General features: G+C 39.4%; 1 protein-coding gene and 1 long non-coding RNA gene across 6 annotated transcripts; one reads left to right on the top strand and one right to left on the bottom strand.

Annotated features, from left to right (window-relative positions):
- Window positions 1-1,437: 1,437 nt before the first annotated feature.
- LOC113019980 (uncharacterized) lies at window positions 1,438-4,248 on the bottom strand. Its single transcript, XR_003272127.1, has 3 exons — window positions 4,006-4,248; window positions 2,930-3,156; window positions 1,438-2,374 (listed from the first exon to the last, which is right to left on the bottom strand). It is a non-coding gene; the product is annotated as an uncharacterized LOC113019980 (long non-coding RNA).
- A 4,065-nt stretch (window positions 4,249-8,313) lies between these two features.
- Window positions 8,314-13,283, top strand: rusf1 (RUS family member 1). Of its 5 annotated transcripts, none has more exons than XM_026164182.1 (14): window positions 8,314-8,410; window positions 9,565-9,642; window positions 9,723-9,837; window positions 9,930-9,975; window positions 10,289-10,321; window positions 10,407-10,512; window positions 10,730-10,831; window positions 11,230-11,300; window positions 11,773-11,957; window positions 12,066-12,123; window positions 12,651-12,715; window positions 12,801-12,938; window positions 13,012-13,080; window positions 13,168-13,283. In XM_026164182.1, the coding sequence occupies exons 1-14, from the start codon at window positions 8,345-8,347 to the stop codon at window positions 13,251-13,253; spliced, it is 1,218 nt and encodes a 405-aa protein (XP_026019967.1). In that variant the 5' UTR covers window positions 8,314-8,344; the 3' UTR covers window positions 13,254-13,283. The 5 variants fall into 5 exon arrangements, with proteins under 5 accessions (XP_026019967.1, XP_026019969.1, XP_026019970.1 ...); XM_026164184.1 differs by lacking the exon at window positions 8,314-8,410 and adding an exon at window positions 8,603-8,672; XM_026164185.1 differs by lacking the exon at window positions 8,314-8,410 and adding an exon at window positions 8,688-8,811.

Below are 13,283 nucleotides of genomic sequence, written 5' to 3'. Positions count from 1 at the left end.
AGGTTGTCTGGTTTCTTTTTAGGGTGATATCAAAGTCTTGATGAGATGATAAGCAGGTATGTTCTCTCCTCCTTCTGTAACCTGACGTGTCTTCCTTTAAAACGTGTCAGTTGAAGTTTAAAAATGTCCACAAATGGTCATTCAAACACCATTCACCTGGTTGTAGGATGACGACATAAACCTGTGCTTCTACCATGTACGTTTCTGAATGACAGGACTGTGCATGAGGAATGAAGCCGCGCCTGATAAAGACTGTAACTGGTTGAATCTGAAGGTGGCACCAGAGGAAAGGTCGTGTTATCTGAATCAGCTCTATCTAAATTGCTTTATAATAAGTAGGAAAATAAGTGTGTCATTCATAATACAGTCTGTACTATATTACCTTACCCCTGACTGTAACCTGTCACTTGTGTTTCAATATGCTGGATATTCGAGGTGCATGAATGGTTCTGATTTGGCCAGAGGTCGTGACATTTTGAGGTAGTTCCTTGAGTTCGGTCTAGTTTGTGTTACCAGGTTTAATAAATCTGCACAAACAGATTTCTGGTGACTGGGACGTTTATATTAAATCATAAAATGTTTTTGTTTAGGTTTTCTCATCACACCATAGTAAACAGGAAATGGAACAGCTGAGCAGGAGGGTGCAAACCTTGTGCCAAGCATCAGCAGGAGCTCGGTGTTCAAGATGGATGCATCATGTGGGGTTCCAGAGTCATTGTTCCACCCCAGGATGAACACAGATGATCGAAGTGCTGCATGAAGCTCATCCAGGCATTTCTTGAATAAAAAAAACGTTGCCAGATCATTAGTGTGGTGTCCGGGAATGCAGAGCTCTTTGGAGGAAAAGGTAAAAGTAGGTTCTCAATTTCAGAGAAACCAAATACAGGCACCACCTCCAATCCATCCATGGGAGTGGTCTAGCCATTCATGGTCCAGACTCCACCTAGGTTTTGCTGGCCAATATATGGGTCACATAATGGGTCCAGTCACTACTGACGGACTCCCGGGAATCTTGGATTGCATGGACTGGTTTTTCCTGTTCCAGTTTCTGATTACACCTCACACAACCACAGGCATGAACCCCAGATAAATTGTTGATGAGGAGAAAGTCCTCCTTCACCCAAATGTGGGAGCCAAAGTCACCCAGCCACATGGGTGACCTCTCCAAATGCCCTGATAGACTGAACTATTAAAAGAATGTGGTCAGTACAAGTAACACTATACATTAAAAAAAAAAACTTTGTCAAATGATAATGAGATACTGTAAAACTATTAAAATATTTTGTTTTGTACGCACAAATACTTCAATCAAATCAAAGCATAAAAAATCTGTCATTTTATTAGAAAACAGCTTGTGTTAATGCTTGTATAAAAGTACAACATGTGTATATATATACATTTGACATTAATGAAGTAAATATTGTAACAATGCAATAATCCCATGGCAACGTTTTTTTAATGAGTACATGTTAAAATGTTTCAAGTGGATGAAGACCATAAAAGTTTCCTCATTTTATTATAAAATTGTTTGTTAATGTTTGTATAAAAGTGCAGCATATATATACATTTGACATTAATAAACTAAAATAGCAAGAACAGGACCTCATAATGTCCTGATAAAGCACTGCCCCAATCACTGCCTCGCATTTTATCTCCAGTAGAGACTCAATCCTAAAGTCACAAGTTGCCTCATTTTAAAGTGACTTGTTGATTGATTGATTAACTTATATAGCATCTGTAGTCATCTACAGTAAGAAAGTTAAAGTATAACTGTAAGAATATTAAGGATTGAGTCTTTACGGGAGCAGCTTTACATTTAAGTAGCTTTATATTATATATAACAGCTTTAGTCTTCAATCTATAATATATACATGTACGTTCGTATAGTCCACGGGTCAACAGATGGTTTAATAAATATCACAGCATATAACAAAAACAGTTGTTAGACATTTAATACTATTTTGAAAGATGTTTGTTCTTTGTGTAAAAACTAAAGGAGCTAGAAAAGTATAAATTAGGACAGCACCCATTTCAGCGTAAGAAAAACCAAGACAGCCTTTTTCCATTTAATGTAACCTGTAGTTTCTCCACAGCTTTGGTGTTCGTAGCCATTGATTCAGCAGCTTCCTGCTCTCCACTGTCCGTCTCCTTAAACATCAGCAGAGACACTCCTCTGGCTGTTCTCCTTTGAGGTTGATCAGTCAATCAAAGTGGCGAGATATGAGCCCAGTGCCAGCAGCAATGGAGCTGACACTAGAACGGAAACCCACGTCACGATGGAGATGATGCCCCATTTTTTGGCCTGTCTTAAATACTCTGGAGCTCTCCTGTCTGTCGTCGGCTCGGCCTTCTCAGCTTTTTCAGCATCCTCAGCCTGTTAAAGTAAACACATGACAATATTTTTCATTTAAAGATGAAATCAAAAAGAAGAAGCATTTTATTTCAGTTTCTCTTATTCTAAGAGAACATAATAATTGAATATGTAGATCTGAGGAGATGTGAAGGTTAAGATGTTTCTCATTAATGAGCTGTGTGTAAGTGGAAGCTGTGTTTTTGCTGCACACTCTGATGCTGTTCTCATAGGATTGGAAACAAATCCAGAGTGCACATTATGAATAATAACTTCCGCAGAACATTGCTTTTCTTACAACATGAGGATCATACCCTCATTCACTGCACTGTGCCTGGTTTAGGGCAAGTTTTTTAACACACCTGTACGAACAGGTGATTGTAGAGCTGAAAAACTCTTTTAAATTGAAGAAGAGCTGCATGAAGAAATCTGGTTTCCAACAGGAATTACTTGCCCTTGTCTTGTGTCAGATAAAATTTGACTAAAGCATCCCAAACCAGCCATGACAGTTAATCTAAGTATGGTTATTCTCATAAGAGACGCCTGCATGTACTCAGAACATGACTTAAAATAAAGTACCTTGACAGAATAAATCAAAGCTGGGACTCCGCAGCAGGAAAACCCGCAGATGATGCTACAGACGGCCAGTTTCCTGTGGTACTTGTCATTGCAGCAGGACGCAGTAGAGTCCTCACAGATTACTTGACTGCAGGTTTCCTCGGGTTGTTGAAGACCTGTTCCTGTTACAGTAGTCAGTGGAAGACTTTCAAGGTTGTTTAGATGGTTCTGGGATGACTCTGACATCTCTGCAAAATATGACGTAAAGTTAGGGAAAGTTTGACCCAAAAGACAAAAAACGAACATCTCAAACACGCTTAAACATTTTGTGTGCACAGAAACACTGAACGGACAGTTTGACGGCTGCTTGATAGACATGTTTGATTTTTCAAGATAAAAGCAACTTTAAGGAACTAGTTTGTTTTCAAAGGACAAACCCTGCTCAGGTAAACCGGTTTTCTCCACCACTGAACAAAACAATTTCGATTCAGATTCAAAAGAATTTAAAATAAATGTTTCCCACGGGTTTAAACACGCTCTGCAAAAAAATGTGGTGTATTCTTGAGAATGTGAGTGAGGACTGGGTATTTCCATAAGAAACAGAAAGTATATTTTGAAGAATGTTGCAATACAGTGAGCAGCGTGCGTAACAGTGTTCCCCTGTTACTAAAAATAAAAAAATAAAGTAATAGCTTGAAAAACTAGCTTGGTGGGCAGGTTGTTACGGCAAGTTGAAGCCTGAAGTGTTACTTATCTAGCCTCTGATTTAAAAGAGCCGGGCGGGCGACACCTACATTGTGCATTTTTTGGTAAGAGATGAGAAAATGTATGAGCCGAGTGTAATATTACACATGCAGGGCTGCGAATCATTTGTAGTGAAGAGGGAGAAAACTCCGTCCTCCACCCTTCACATGAAGTGGAATACAACAGTAAACATGAGGCGATTAAGTAAGCTTTGATCAAACACTGCTGTACACCAAAATCTTAAAGGTGGTTCTACAAGGCAAACAGAGTATTAACAACTAGGGAGCTAAGATTTTTTTAATCACTATGACAACCACTTAGACCGCATTCAAAGGCTGAAATCAAGTACAAACCTGAGCAAGTTTTAAAAGGCAGTGTCCTGAATCCACTCCTCAGTCTGATCTTTGTTCAAAGTTTGTCCGGCTTCTTCTCAGAGTGATATCAAAGCCTTGTTGAGATGGTCAGCAGGTCTTTTCCAACTCGAGCTGCCTTCCTTTAATATGTGAAGATTTCAGTTAAATATTTACAAATGGACATCCAAAGAGCGCTACTGTGATTGTAGAGAGACGACATAAACCTGATCTGTTCCTGTTCTACACAAGCTGTTGAATGACAGGAAGAATAGCCTTTGGTGAAACTCTGTTTGCGACTTCCACTCCCATTTCCCCTTTACTGCCCTGCCCTCTTTCCCCCCCGTCTCCACTCCCACTCATAAAATGTGTCAGCTTGTTATTACCTCACAGTGTTGCGTTAGTTCTCATATTTTATTTCAGTTTAGATTTTCCTTTCTCTTCCTCAGTAGTCGCACTGATACATAATGCACAGACTTACAACTGTTTCTTATTTCATACCAGATTCCAGAAGAGCTGAGAAAGGTGTGTCAGAACTTGTAATGCCTTCAGGTAAACCTGAGATTCCAGTCTGCTATCTATTTTTAAATTGCCCTTTCCTCTGATTGTACACTTGATTTTCTTTCTGCTCATCACAGCAGAATCAATCACTTTTAACACACCCTGCTTTTTTCCAGTCTCCTGACCCCCCCTCTACTCTCTGACCTTCGCATAAGATACATTCTTAAACACTGATGCAACCTGAGAGCATTTTTCCAACATTGACCCCACCCACTGTACACAAATACGGCTGTTCCCTGAGACTAAAAAACCTGCCGTGACGTTACAATCAGGGTGCTGTTTGTTTTGTGTCATAGTGCCAGGCATTTCAAAAAAAAAAAGAAAAAAAAAAGACTGCCAATATGTTACAACGGGGCGATCGTGGCTCAAGAGTTGGGAGTTTGTCTTGTAACCGGAAGGTTGCCGGTTCGAGCCCCGGCTCGGACAGTCTCGGTCGTTGTGTCCTTGGGCAAGACACTTCACCCGTTGCCTACTAGTGGTGGTCAGAGGGCCCGGTGGCGCCAGTGTCTGGCAGCCTCACCTCTGTCAGTGCGCCCCAGGGTGGCTACAATGTAGCTTGCCATCACCAGTGTGTGTGAATGGGTGGATGACTGGTTGTGTAAAGCACTTTGGGGTCCTTAGGGACTAGAAAAGCGCTATACAAATACAGGCCATTTACCATTTACTACAGTTAATGTAATGACCCTTTCATATATCTAAATATAGCGACAGCTGGCTGTTTCAAAGCAATAAAATTGGTTTACAGAGTTGTAATTGAGCAAACCTAGACTGGGGAAAGATCACTGAATAAAATATTCAAATGAAAGTATACAAACAAACTACAATAAAGTTTTATGACATAGAATTTTTGTGGTAAATTCTGTCCTGTTAAAAGAAAAACCTCTGCTGTGTCTAGGAGTGGACACACAAAAACATACAAGTGATGCAGTCATCTGCACTGCCCTACATCCACAAATAGCTTCTGGCAGGAATATGCAACTCTGTAACACAAATAATGGAAAACAGCCAGAATCTGGAGACAAGTAAAGGTACCCCACAGAAACATTTAAACACCTTGAACTGTTTATTCTTCAAATTTGAAAGATCTACATAAGTAAACTGGATCAACTAAAGCAGAGAAGATACATAAGATAAACACTGCTGTTATATGTAAACAGTAACTTTATTGAATGATGGCAAAACAAAGTCAGAGTAGGCTTTTTATGATTTTTGCCATCAGCAGGGTGTGTGTGATTTCTTCTAATTTTAAAGGTAATTAAGGCAGGATGCAGGGTTCAGGACAAGCAGCCTATAAGTCTGCTGCAAAATAGCAGTGAGCAAATATCCTGTAGTGGCTGAGTAATACTAGAAGAATGCGACTGGTAAGTTTCTTCTCCAGGTGAATCATTTAAACCACCTGTGACCTGTTACCGCCCACATTCCTTGACCTTTCCTGCATCAACAATACGACTGCAACTGTGTGCGATAAAACAACAAATGTTTTGTAGATGCACAGTTACAGTTCTGTGCAATAAAAATGTTTAGGTGCAAGTTGTACAGTAAATATATTTACATTCTCCCCAAAAACTGCAATAAAATGATGACATATAAGAATAGTTTGAACCCTATGAGATCTAACTCACCTATGGTAATGAATCTAAACCTTAGCCTTTGCTATCTGAATATATCATTCTCATTTATTTATTTATTTATTTTTGACACTAGGTCAAACTCAGTTTTACTCATTGCAACTAATTTTACAGAGGTCTAGGCTGATTATCAGAGCATTCAAAGTCTTAACAGTTCCACGTCTTCACTTGAACCCACCCTCACCCCCCTTTTTTGTACTTTTAGCTGTTTATAAGGGCATTTTAACCACTGTAAACACCTTGTGACAGTCTGGTATTTTTCCTGCCTTACTTAAATCTTGTTAAACCACATTTAAAGAAAAACAGTCTAAATCTGTCTGTTATTAATAACTGCAGACACATAACTAATGTTACATTACTTTGTAGAATTTTAAGGGAAAAAAACCCATCCACGAATTACCACTGACACTAAACTATGAAGATTTCTAATGATTTCTGCAATGTTGTAACTACAGAGGTGGGCAGGCCAATGGAGGGTGGGATTTTGGTGTTTGTCTTGGGAATTTTAGCTCATGTGTCATACCCCATGACAATTATTAACTTACACCAGTTACCATGGTCACTTGATTAACAATCACAATACGTGGTTGTTAATTGAGTGTGTCATAAGCATGTGTCATCAACTATGCTCCTGACACAGCGTTCCCAGTCTGCTGACTGACACACTATCAGTTTCATTGATGTTGATAACAGTATGGCTAAAACCGCCTTCAGTTTAACTTTGATCAGAAAGCGGTCCTGACCACTGGAGTCTCACAGATGCTGACCTCACTTTACAGATTTCCTGGGCCACATCATGAACATTGTTAGAATCTGATTTATCACCACAGAAATATAATAAAGATTCAGCGGTTATCATGTAACTAAATAACTCATCCATGTATCTCTAGTTTGCTGGATGATTGCAATGCACTGCTTACAGGAATCTTAAGAAACTACCTTGAACAACTAAAGCCACAGCTTGCAAAATTATAGGTAAATATTTAACTATGTAACTACTATAACTATTTATTTATAATTGAAAAAATATATTTATCTATATGTACTTCTGCATCCAAAGTTTTATAAATCACTTTCCATCCTGTATTAAAACTTTTAAAGTTTTAATACTGGATTTTATATTTCAGTAGCTCTCTGGCATGCTCATAAAAATGATGGATGAACTATGAACCCAGGTCTTTATGAACACTAGACACGCTTTGGCTTCAACATTTTTACTGGTCTACTGCTGGTTAGTTTCTTGTTGAATTTCTATTTCTTTATCAGTTTAACTTCTGTGCTTCACATGAAGCAGGTCTTTCTTACATCCGCAGGCTGAATTATATTAGGCTTACAAATGTCCTTTTTGACAAAGCATATAGTTAGGGCTGGATCAGGTGACCCTGATTCTTGCCTTAGAATTGGCTTAGGCTACTAGGGGCTTCCAATGATGCATTACTGTTTCTTCTTCACTGTGTGTTTACACACCTGCATTTAATTCTGCATTTAATCATTAGTTAATATTAAACTCTGGATCTCCTCCACAGTCTGTCTTTTGTCCTGTTTCTCTTCCCTCACCCCCAATCTGTCACAGCATATGGTCACCCCTCCCCAAACCTAGTTCTGCTTCAGGTTTCTTCTTGTTAAAAGGGACTTTTCCCTTCTCACTGTTGCCAAGTGTTTGGTGAAAGGGGGTCATTTGATTGATGGGATTTTCTCTGTGTTATTGTACGTTCATTACCTTGCAGTATAAAGTACCTTGAGGCAACTGTTATTATATTTGGCACTACATAAATGAAATTGAATTAAATCAATTTTAAGTGTCACAGCTATAACGTTTGTGGTAGTCTGAGTATCTTGACTTGACTTTAATACCAGTAAAACAGGAGTAAATACAGCAGAGCACAGGTGGGTTTGCAAGATAAACAACTGGAACTCAAGAATTAACTGGTTAATAAACTGGCTGAAAAACCATTCGTAGTTAAGCAAATGGTCCTTAGGTGCAAAAGTTCGATTACTGCTTTCTGCAGCAGTGAAGTTTGTTTCCTCAGAATGTGGGTTAACTCCCCAGTAAGGACCAGGAAAACCTCCCACCAACTTCCTGTCTTTGCAAAGTACTGTGATTGGGCTTGGCTTCCATTAGGCAGGTTATTTTCCAGCTGGTAAAAGGGGGAATGGACAAGGCAGGTACGTGGATTAGTCCAGATTCTCCAGAGAGGAACACAGGAAATGAAAGGCAGGTGAGTGTCTCACAGGTTAAACCCAAGCAAACAGTTCATAATTGCACTAAACCCCCTAAATAACAGTACCACAAAAACTGTTTAACAATCCGGTCCTGAGCAGCACTCTGAATTTAAATAATGAGGATGATCACTCAGGTGTACAACAGGTGTGCTTGCTCTGGGTTATCAGACACCACACCCACTGCTGTAAAGGATTGGTTAATCACCATTCACTTGCACAGAGGGGAGAGAGAAAAAGCAGGTGCCATACTAAGACAGGGTGAACCATTTCTATTTATTTATTTAACTGTATGTATTGTGTTTATACTTTTATGTTTAATTTTAAATCACCTGGAAGTTAAAGAATGGAAAAATGGTTAAATTACGTGAAGTTCATTGCATGAGCCGTATGAAACAAGGTTGGTGAAATTTAGGGGAAAGAAACTGTAGATATTGTCTTAAATGAATGTGCATTGCAATGTTGGTATCACATTTTTATTTTTATTTATTATTTATATTTTATTTATTTATCCTGCTTGTGTACGCTTTTTTTTTTTTGACAGTATTTGTTTTTTATCATCTGAGTTCATTCATGTTAACTGACACATGGTTATGAAAAATATTTATTGTTCCTCCAGCAAGACCGTAAAAAGCGAAGAAAAAAAAAATCTATTTCTCGTTTCTTTGACATCATTTGAGCGTCTCCGCTGGGGCTCCGCCTTGAACTTCTAATCCACCAATGAGTGATCGGGAAACTGTGAGTGCGGAAGCAAACCCGGAAACGTCACAAATCAAAACAAAACAGGACACGTCGGCTCTGTCACGCTGAAGTCCACTTTTAGCTGGGCTTTAATTAAATGCATTCCAGTGGATCTGAAGCCGCAGAATTGCTCAGTTTGTTTAAAAAATCGTTTACATCCCTCCGACTATCGCTCTTAAAAGTATAAATGGAGACGGACAAAGGTGTGGTTTTGGCAACAGAGAGATATGGCAGTGCAGAATCCTGGAAGTATGTATCAAAAGATGGAGTGATGGAGAGGAGGAGAGATGGGAGTGAAGGTCACTCAGGAGGAAACTCGGTTTTTGGAGTTTTTAAAGTAAGGCACAAGTGAACTTAATTGTGCTTACGCTAACTGCAAACATCAACCTGAAGTTTGAACTTTTGATTTCAGAGCGTCTTTCTGCCTCAAGGTTATCCAGAGAGTGTGAGTGATGATTATCTGCAGTACCAGTTCTGGGATACAATGCAGGTACAGTGGGTAATACAACAGGGATAGTTACATATCTGTGACATTAAACCCCTTCAGTCACGCTCTTCCTCCTCTCTCAGGCCTTCTCCAGTTCCCTGTCAGGGACTCTCGCCACTCAGGCTTCCCTCAGAGGTGTTGGTGTTGGAAACCAGGAGGCCACCGTAGCTGCAGCCACTGTTACCTGGTTATTAAAAGGTGGAAAAGTACATTTACATTTACATTAACCCTGCACAGCTCGTGCTGACCTCACTGGTGTTTCGATAACAAACAAATGTGTCTCCCTGCAGATGGGACTGGCATGTTGGGAAGAATCCTCTTCGCCTGGCAGAAAGGGTAAGGCTTATATGAGAAGATCTAACCCAGTGTGCAAAAGCAAATACTTTAGATTCTACAACTGTGGCCACTGATGATAAATTTTTTTTAAAGTGCATAAAATTCAGTGCTTTAAGGAAATTTAAGGAAGTGATTCTATCAGTATTTCCTTCAATGCCATTTGCCAGTCTCTTCTCACTCACACACACACACACACACACACACACACACACACACACACACACACACACACACACACACACACACACACACAACATTGGCTTTTGTTCTGATAGAAATTATGTTCAGAGTAAGTTTCTTCGTCTTTTTCCAGGAGTAAGCTGGACTCTGAAGCAAAAAAATGGAGGTATGTGATAAATGTGTAAGACAAGTCATTCCAGTCACCACAGGAAACCCATTTGAGTTTTGTTTGTTTTTTAATTCCCAATTAGACTTTTTGCTGATGTGCTCAATGACATTGCCATGTTCATGGAAATACTGGCTCCTTACTTTCCTGCTTGCTTCACCTTCATTGTGTGCACTGCAGGGATATTCAAGGTAACAAACAAACAAACAAAAAACAGGTTAATTCTGATCAAAATTATTTAATGTACACCACAATTTAAAAGGCTATTCCCATTGCTAAATAGGTGATATAAAAATGAAATTCCTGTCTAGTTGACCAAGGACAGCCCAGGTGCAAGGATGCAGAAAAAGTATAAAACGTTACGTTGCGTTATCTTGCATGTCATCCATTTGTGTTTGTCTTCTCCAGTCTATTGTTGGAGTGGCAGGTGGTGCGACCAGAGCGGCTCTCACTGTTCATCAGGCCCGCAGAGACAACATGGCTGACATCTCTGCCAAAGACGGCAGTCAGGTAGCTGCCACTTCCTACTTTCATCACACTGTGTATCATCAAGCTAACCAACGTGAGCAGTTTTACACTGTTCATTGTCTACATGTTTTCAATCTTTCAAATGTACCAGGATGGAAACTTAATGTGATGGTAATTATAAAAGGATATATTCTGTATACAATATTTTGGTGTGGCACAAGAAAGAAGCACAAAAAGCCCTTTAATGGTAGTTTTAAGTTAAACCAGGTAAAGCACGTTTGATTAATAATAACAGCAACATTTCAGGTCCCTGCTACTGAAGCAGATACATTTTATTATGTACACAATGTTTATCTCCAGAGACACACAGTAAAAAACAGGTAATTTGTAGCAAATCTGTAAAGCCATCATAACATCATCATCTCTGTGTTTTCCTTTAGGAGACTTTAGTGAATCTGGCCGGACTGCTGGTCAGTCTGATACTAATTCCCCTCGTCACTGATAATCCAGTGTAAGTTTTGCTATATTTCAAATACTAATTATATTCTTAACGGGTCAGTTTACCCAAAAAACATGTTTTTGCTCCAGCCTGCAATGCTGTTTATGATTGTTTTGATGTGAGGTTCTAGTTTTGGAGAAAAACTTTTTTTTCTTGGCACTTTGAGCCTTCAAGGTGATTGTGGTACATTTTTATTATATTATAAGACAAGGTGGACATTTCCTTAGCTGGTACTTCCAAACCCAGACAAAATGATCTAGAAGGATCGGGTCAAGTAAATTTGACTTAAACGACTGCACAGCAAGTAAAGTTATCAAAGAGAAAAAAAAATAAAGAAAAAGAACAAAAAAATGATAATCAAAGTATAGGATAATAAAAAAAAAAATAGTAATAGTAAATAATGTGGGTGAACTGTTGCTTTAGAGTGTTTCATGCCTCTAACATCACCCACCTCAGTCTCTTTCTCCCTTTCTGTCTTGTTTAGATTGACTCTCTGCCTCTTCTTCCTCTTCACCGTGCTTCATCTTTTTGCCAACTACAAGGCTGTGCGTTCAGTTGTCATGGAAACCTTCAATGAAGCACGGCTTTCTATCGTACTGCAGCAGTACCTGAAGGACAAACGAATCCTGAGTCCACCAGAGGCCAATCAGAGAGAACCAGTTTTCTTTGGTAAGAATTAAGTTTTTTGTGCTATCACACTGGCAGGGTAGAGTCCTGTGTCGAGTCATTGTAAATCTTATTAAGTTGTCTTCTGTTTTGCTTTTGATTTTGTTTTAGAGTTTGGGCAAACTGTGCCGATAAAGCTTGGAGTGAGGCTGCAGGAGATTGCACAGAGGTGATTTCAAAACTTGGTTTGCACGCATTTAAATGTTGCAGTAGCAATGAAAATATGCAGGGGAAGAGTGAGACAAGGAGGAAAAATCCAGAACAGGGAAGTTTTTATTAAATAGTTAAAGTCAGACACTGAAAAGCTGAAACGTTCATTTCTCAAATTACATGTTTTCGATTCTTTTCCTTGCGTCTTAGTTCCTCACACCAATGCAAGTGGAGGAAGCAAAGAAGAAGAAGGCTTTTCTCATTTCATGTGCCTCCTTGTCTGTTCTGTCCACCTTCCTCTGACCCCCAAATCAGTCTGTCTTAAATCACACACAGAAACCGTGACGGGCAGAAAGTTTGATGATCTTAAATAACTGAAACAGTTTATGGATAAAAACGATGAGCTGTTTAAAGATTCCTCCTCCTGCCACAGTTTGTGTATTCCAGCTGTGAGCCACTGGTCTGTTATATGTTGAAGTTAAAAACACTTCGGAAACATGTCATAAAACTAAAAGGAATTTCATTATCGTTCTGCTCATTTTGCAGCCCAGAAGATCTTGAGTTGGCTTTGAAGGAAAACAGCATGCCTTACCTGTTAGGAGTCAGAAATGGTATGCTGTCTTCCACCCATGCAAAGAAAAGCAGCATGTTTACATACTTGGAAAGTTATTTTTAAACCTCCTGTCTTTCTCGCAGGCTGTGTATGTGTTTGTTTGGGACCAGAAGCTTCAGTGAGTGACGAAATCAGAGCGATGTGCCAGGCGGTAGTACTCGGCAACATGCTGAGCTCGTCAAACTCCAGAGAAGCTACAGGGGCTGCACCGAAACAACAAAGTGAGCCTCTACCTCTTTCCATGTTTAACTGTTTAAATGTGAAGAACTGTAAAACTTCCTCTTTTCTTTTTAGAAGGTCACTGGGAAATGGTGCACAAGAGTCACAAGCTGATGGATGCCATTTTCAATCCATTACTTAAGGGTGAGCACATGCAAAACTGCTTTAACTTACCAATCATCCTCTCTGATTCCTTTAGTGGAAGCATGATTCTGGAAATGTAACCTTCAGGTGCTGAAGCTGCAGGATGGGACATGAAACGAACCCTGATCGACTGGGATGAGTGGAGAGTCGAGTGGAAAACAAAAAGCAGCTGAGAAGCTTTAAATAAACAAAGGTGTTTTTAA

Source organism: Astatotilapia calliptera, chromosome 4, assembly GCF_900246225.1.
Source record: "Astatotilapia calliptera chromosome 4, fAstCal1.2, whole genome shotgun sequence".
In the NCBI taxonomy this organism is placed as follows: domain Eukaryota; kingdom Metazoa; phylum Chordata; class Actinopteri; order Cichliformes; family Cichlidae; genus Astatotilapia; species Astatotilapia calliptera.
Note: the sequence above shows the minus strand (reverse complement) of the source record. Positions and strands in the feature narration are given on the sequence as shown.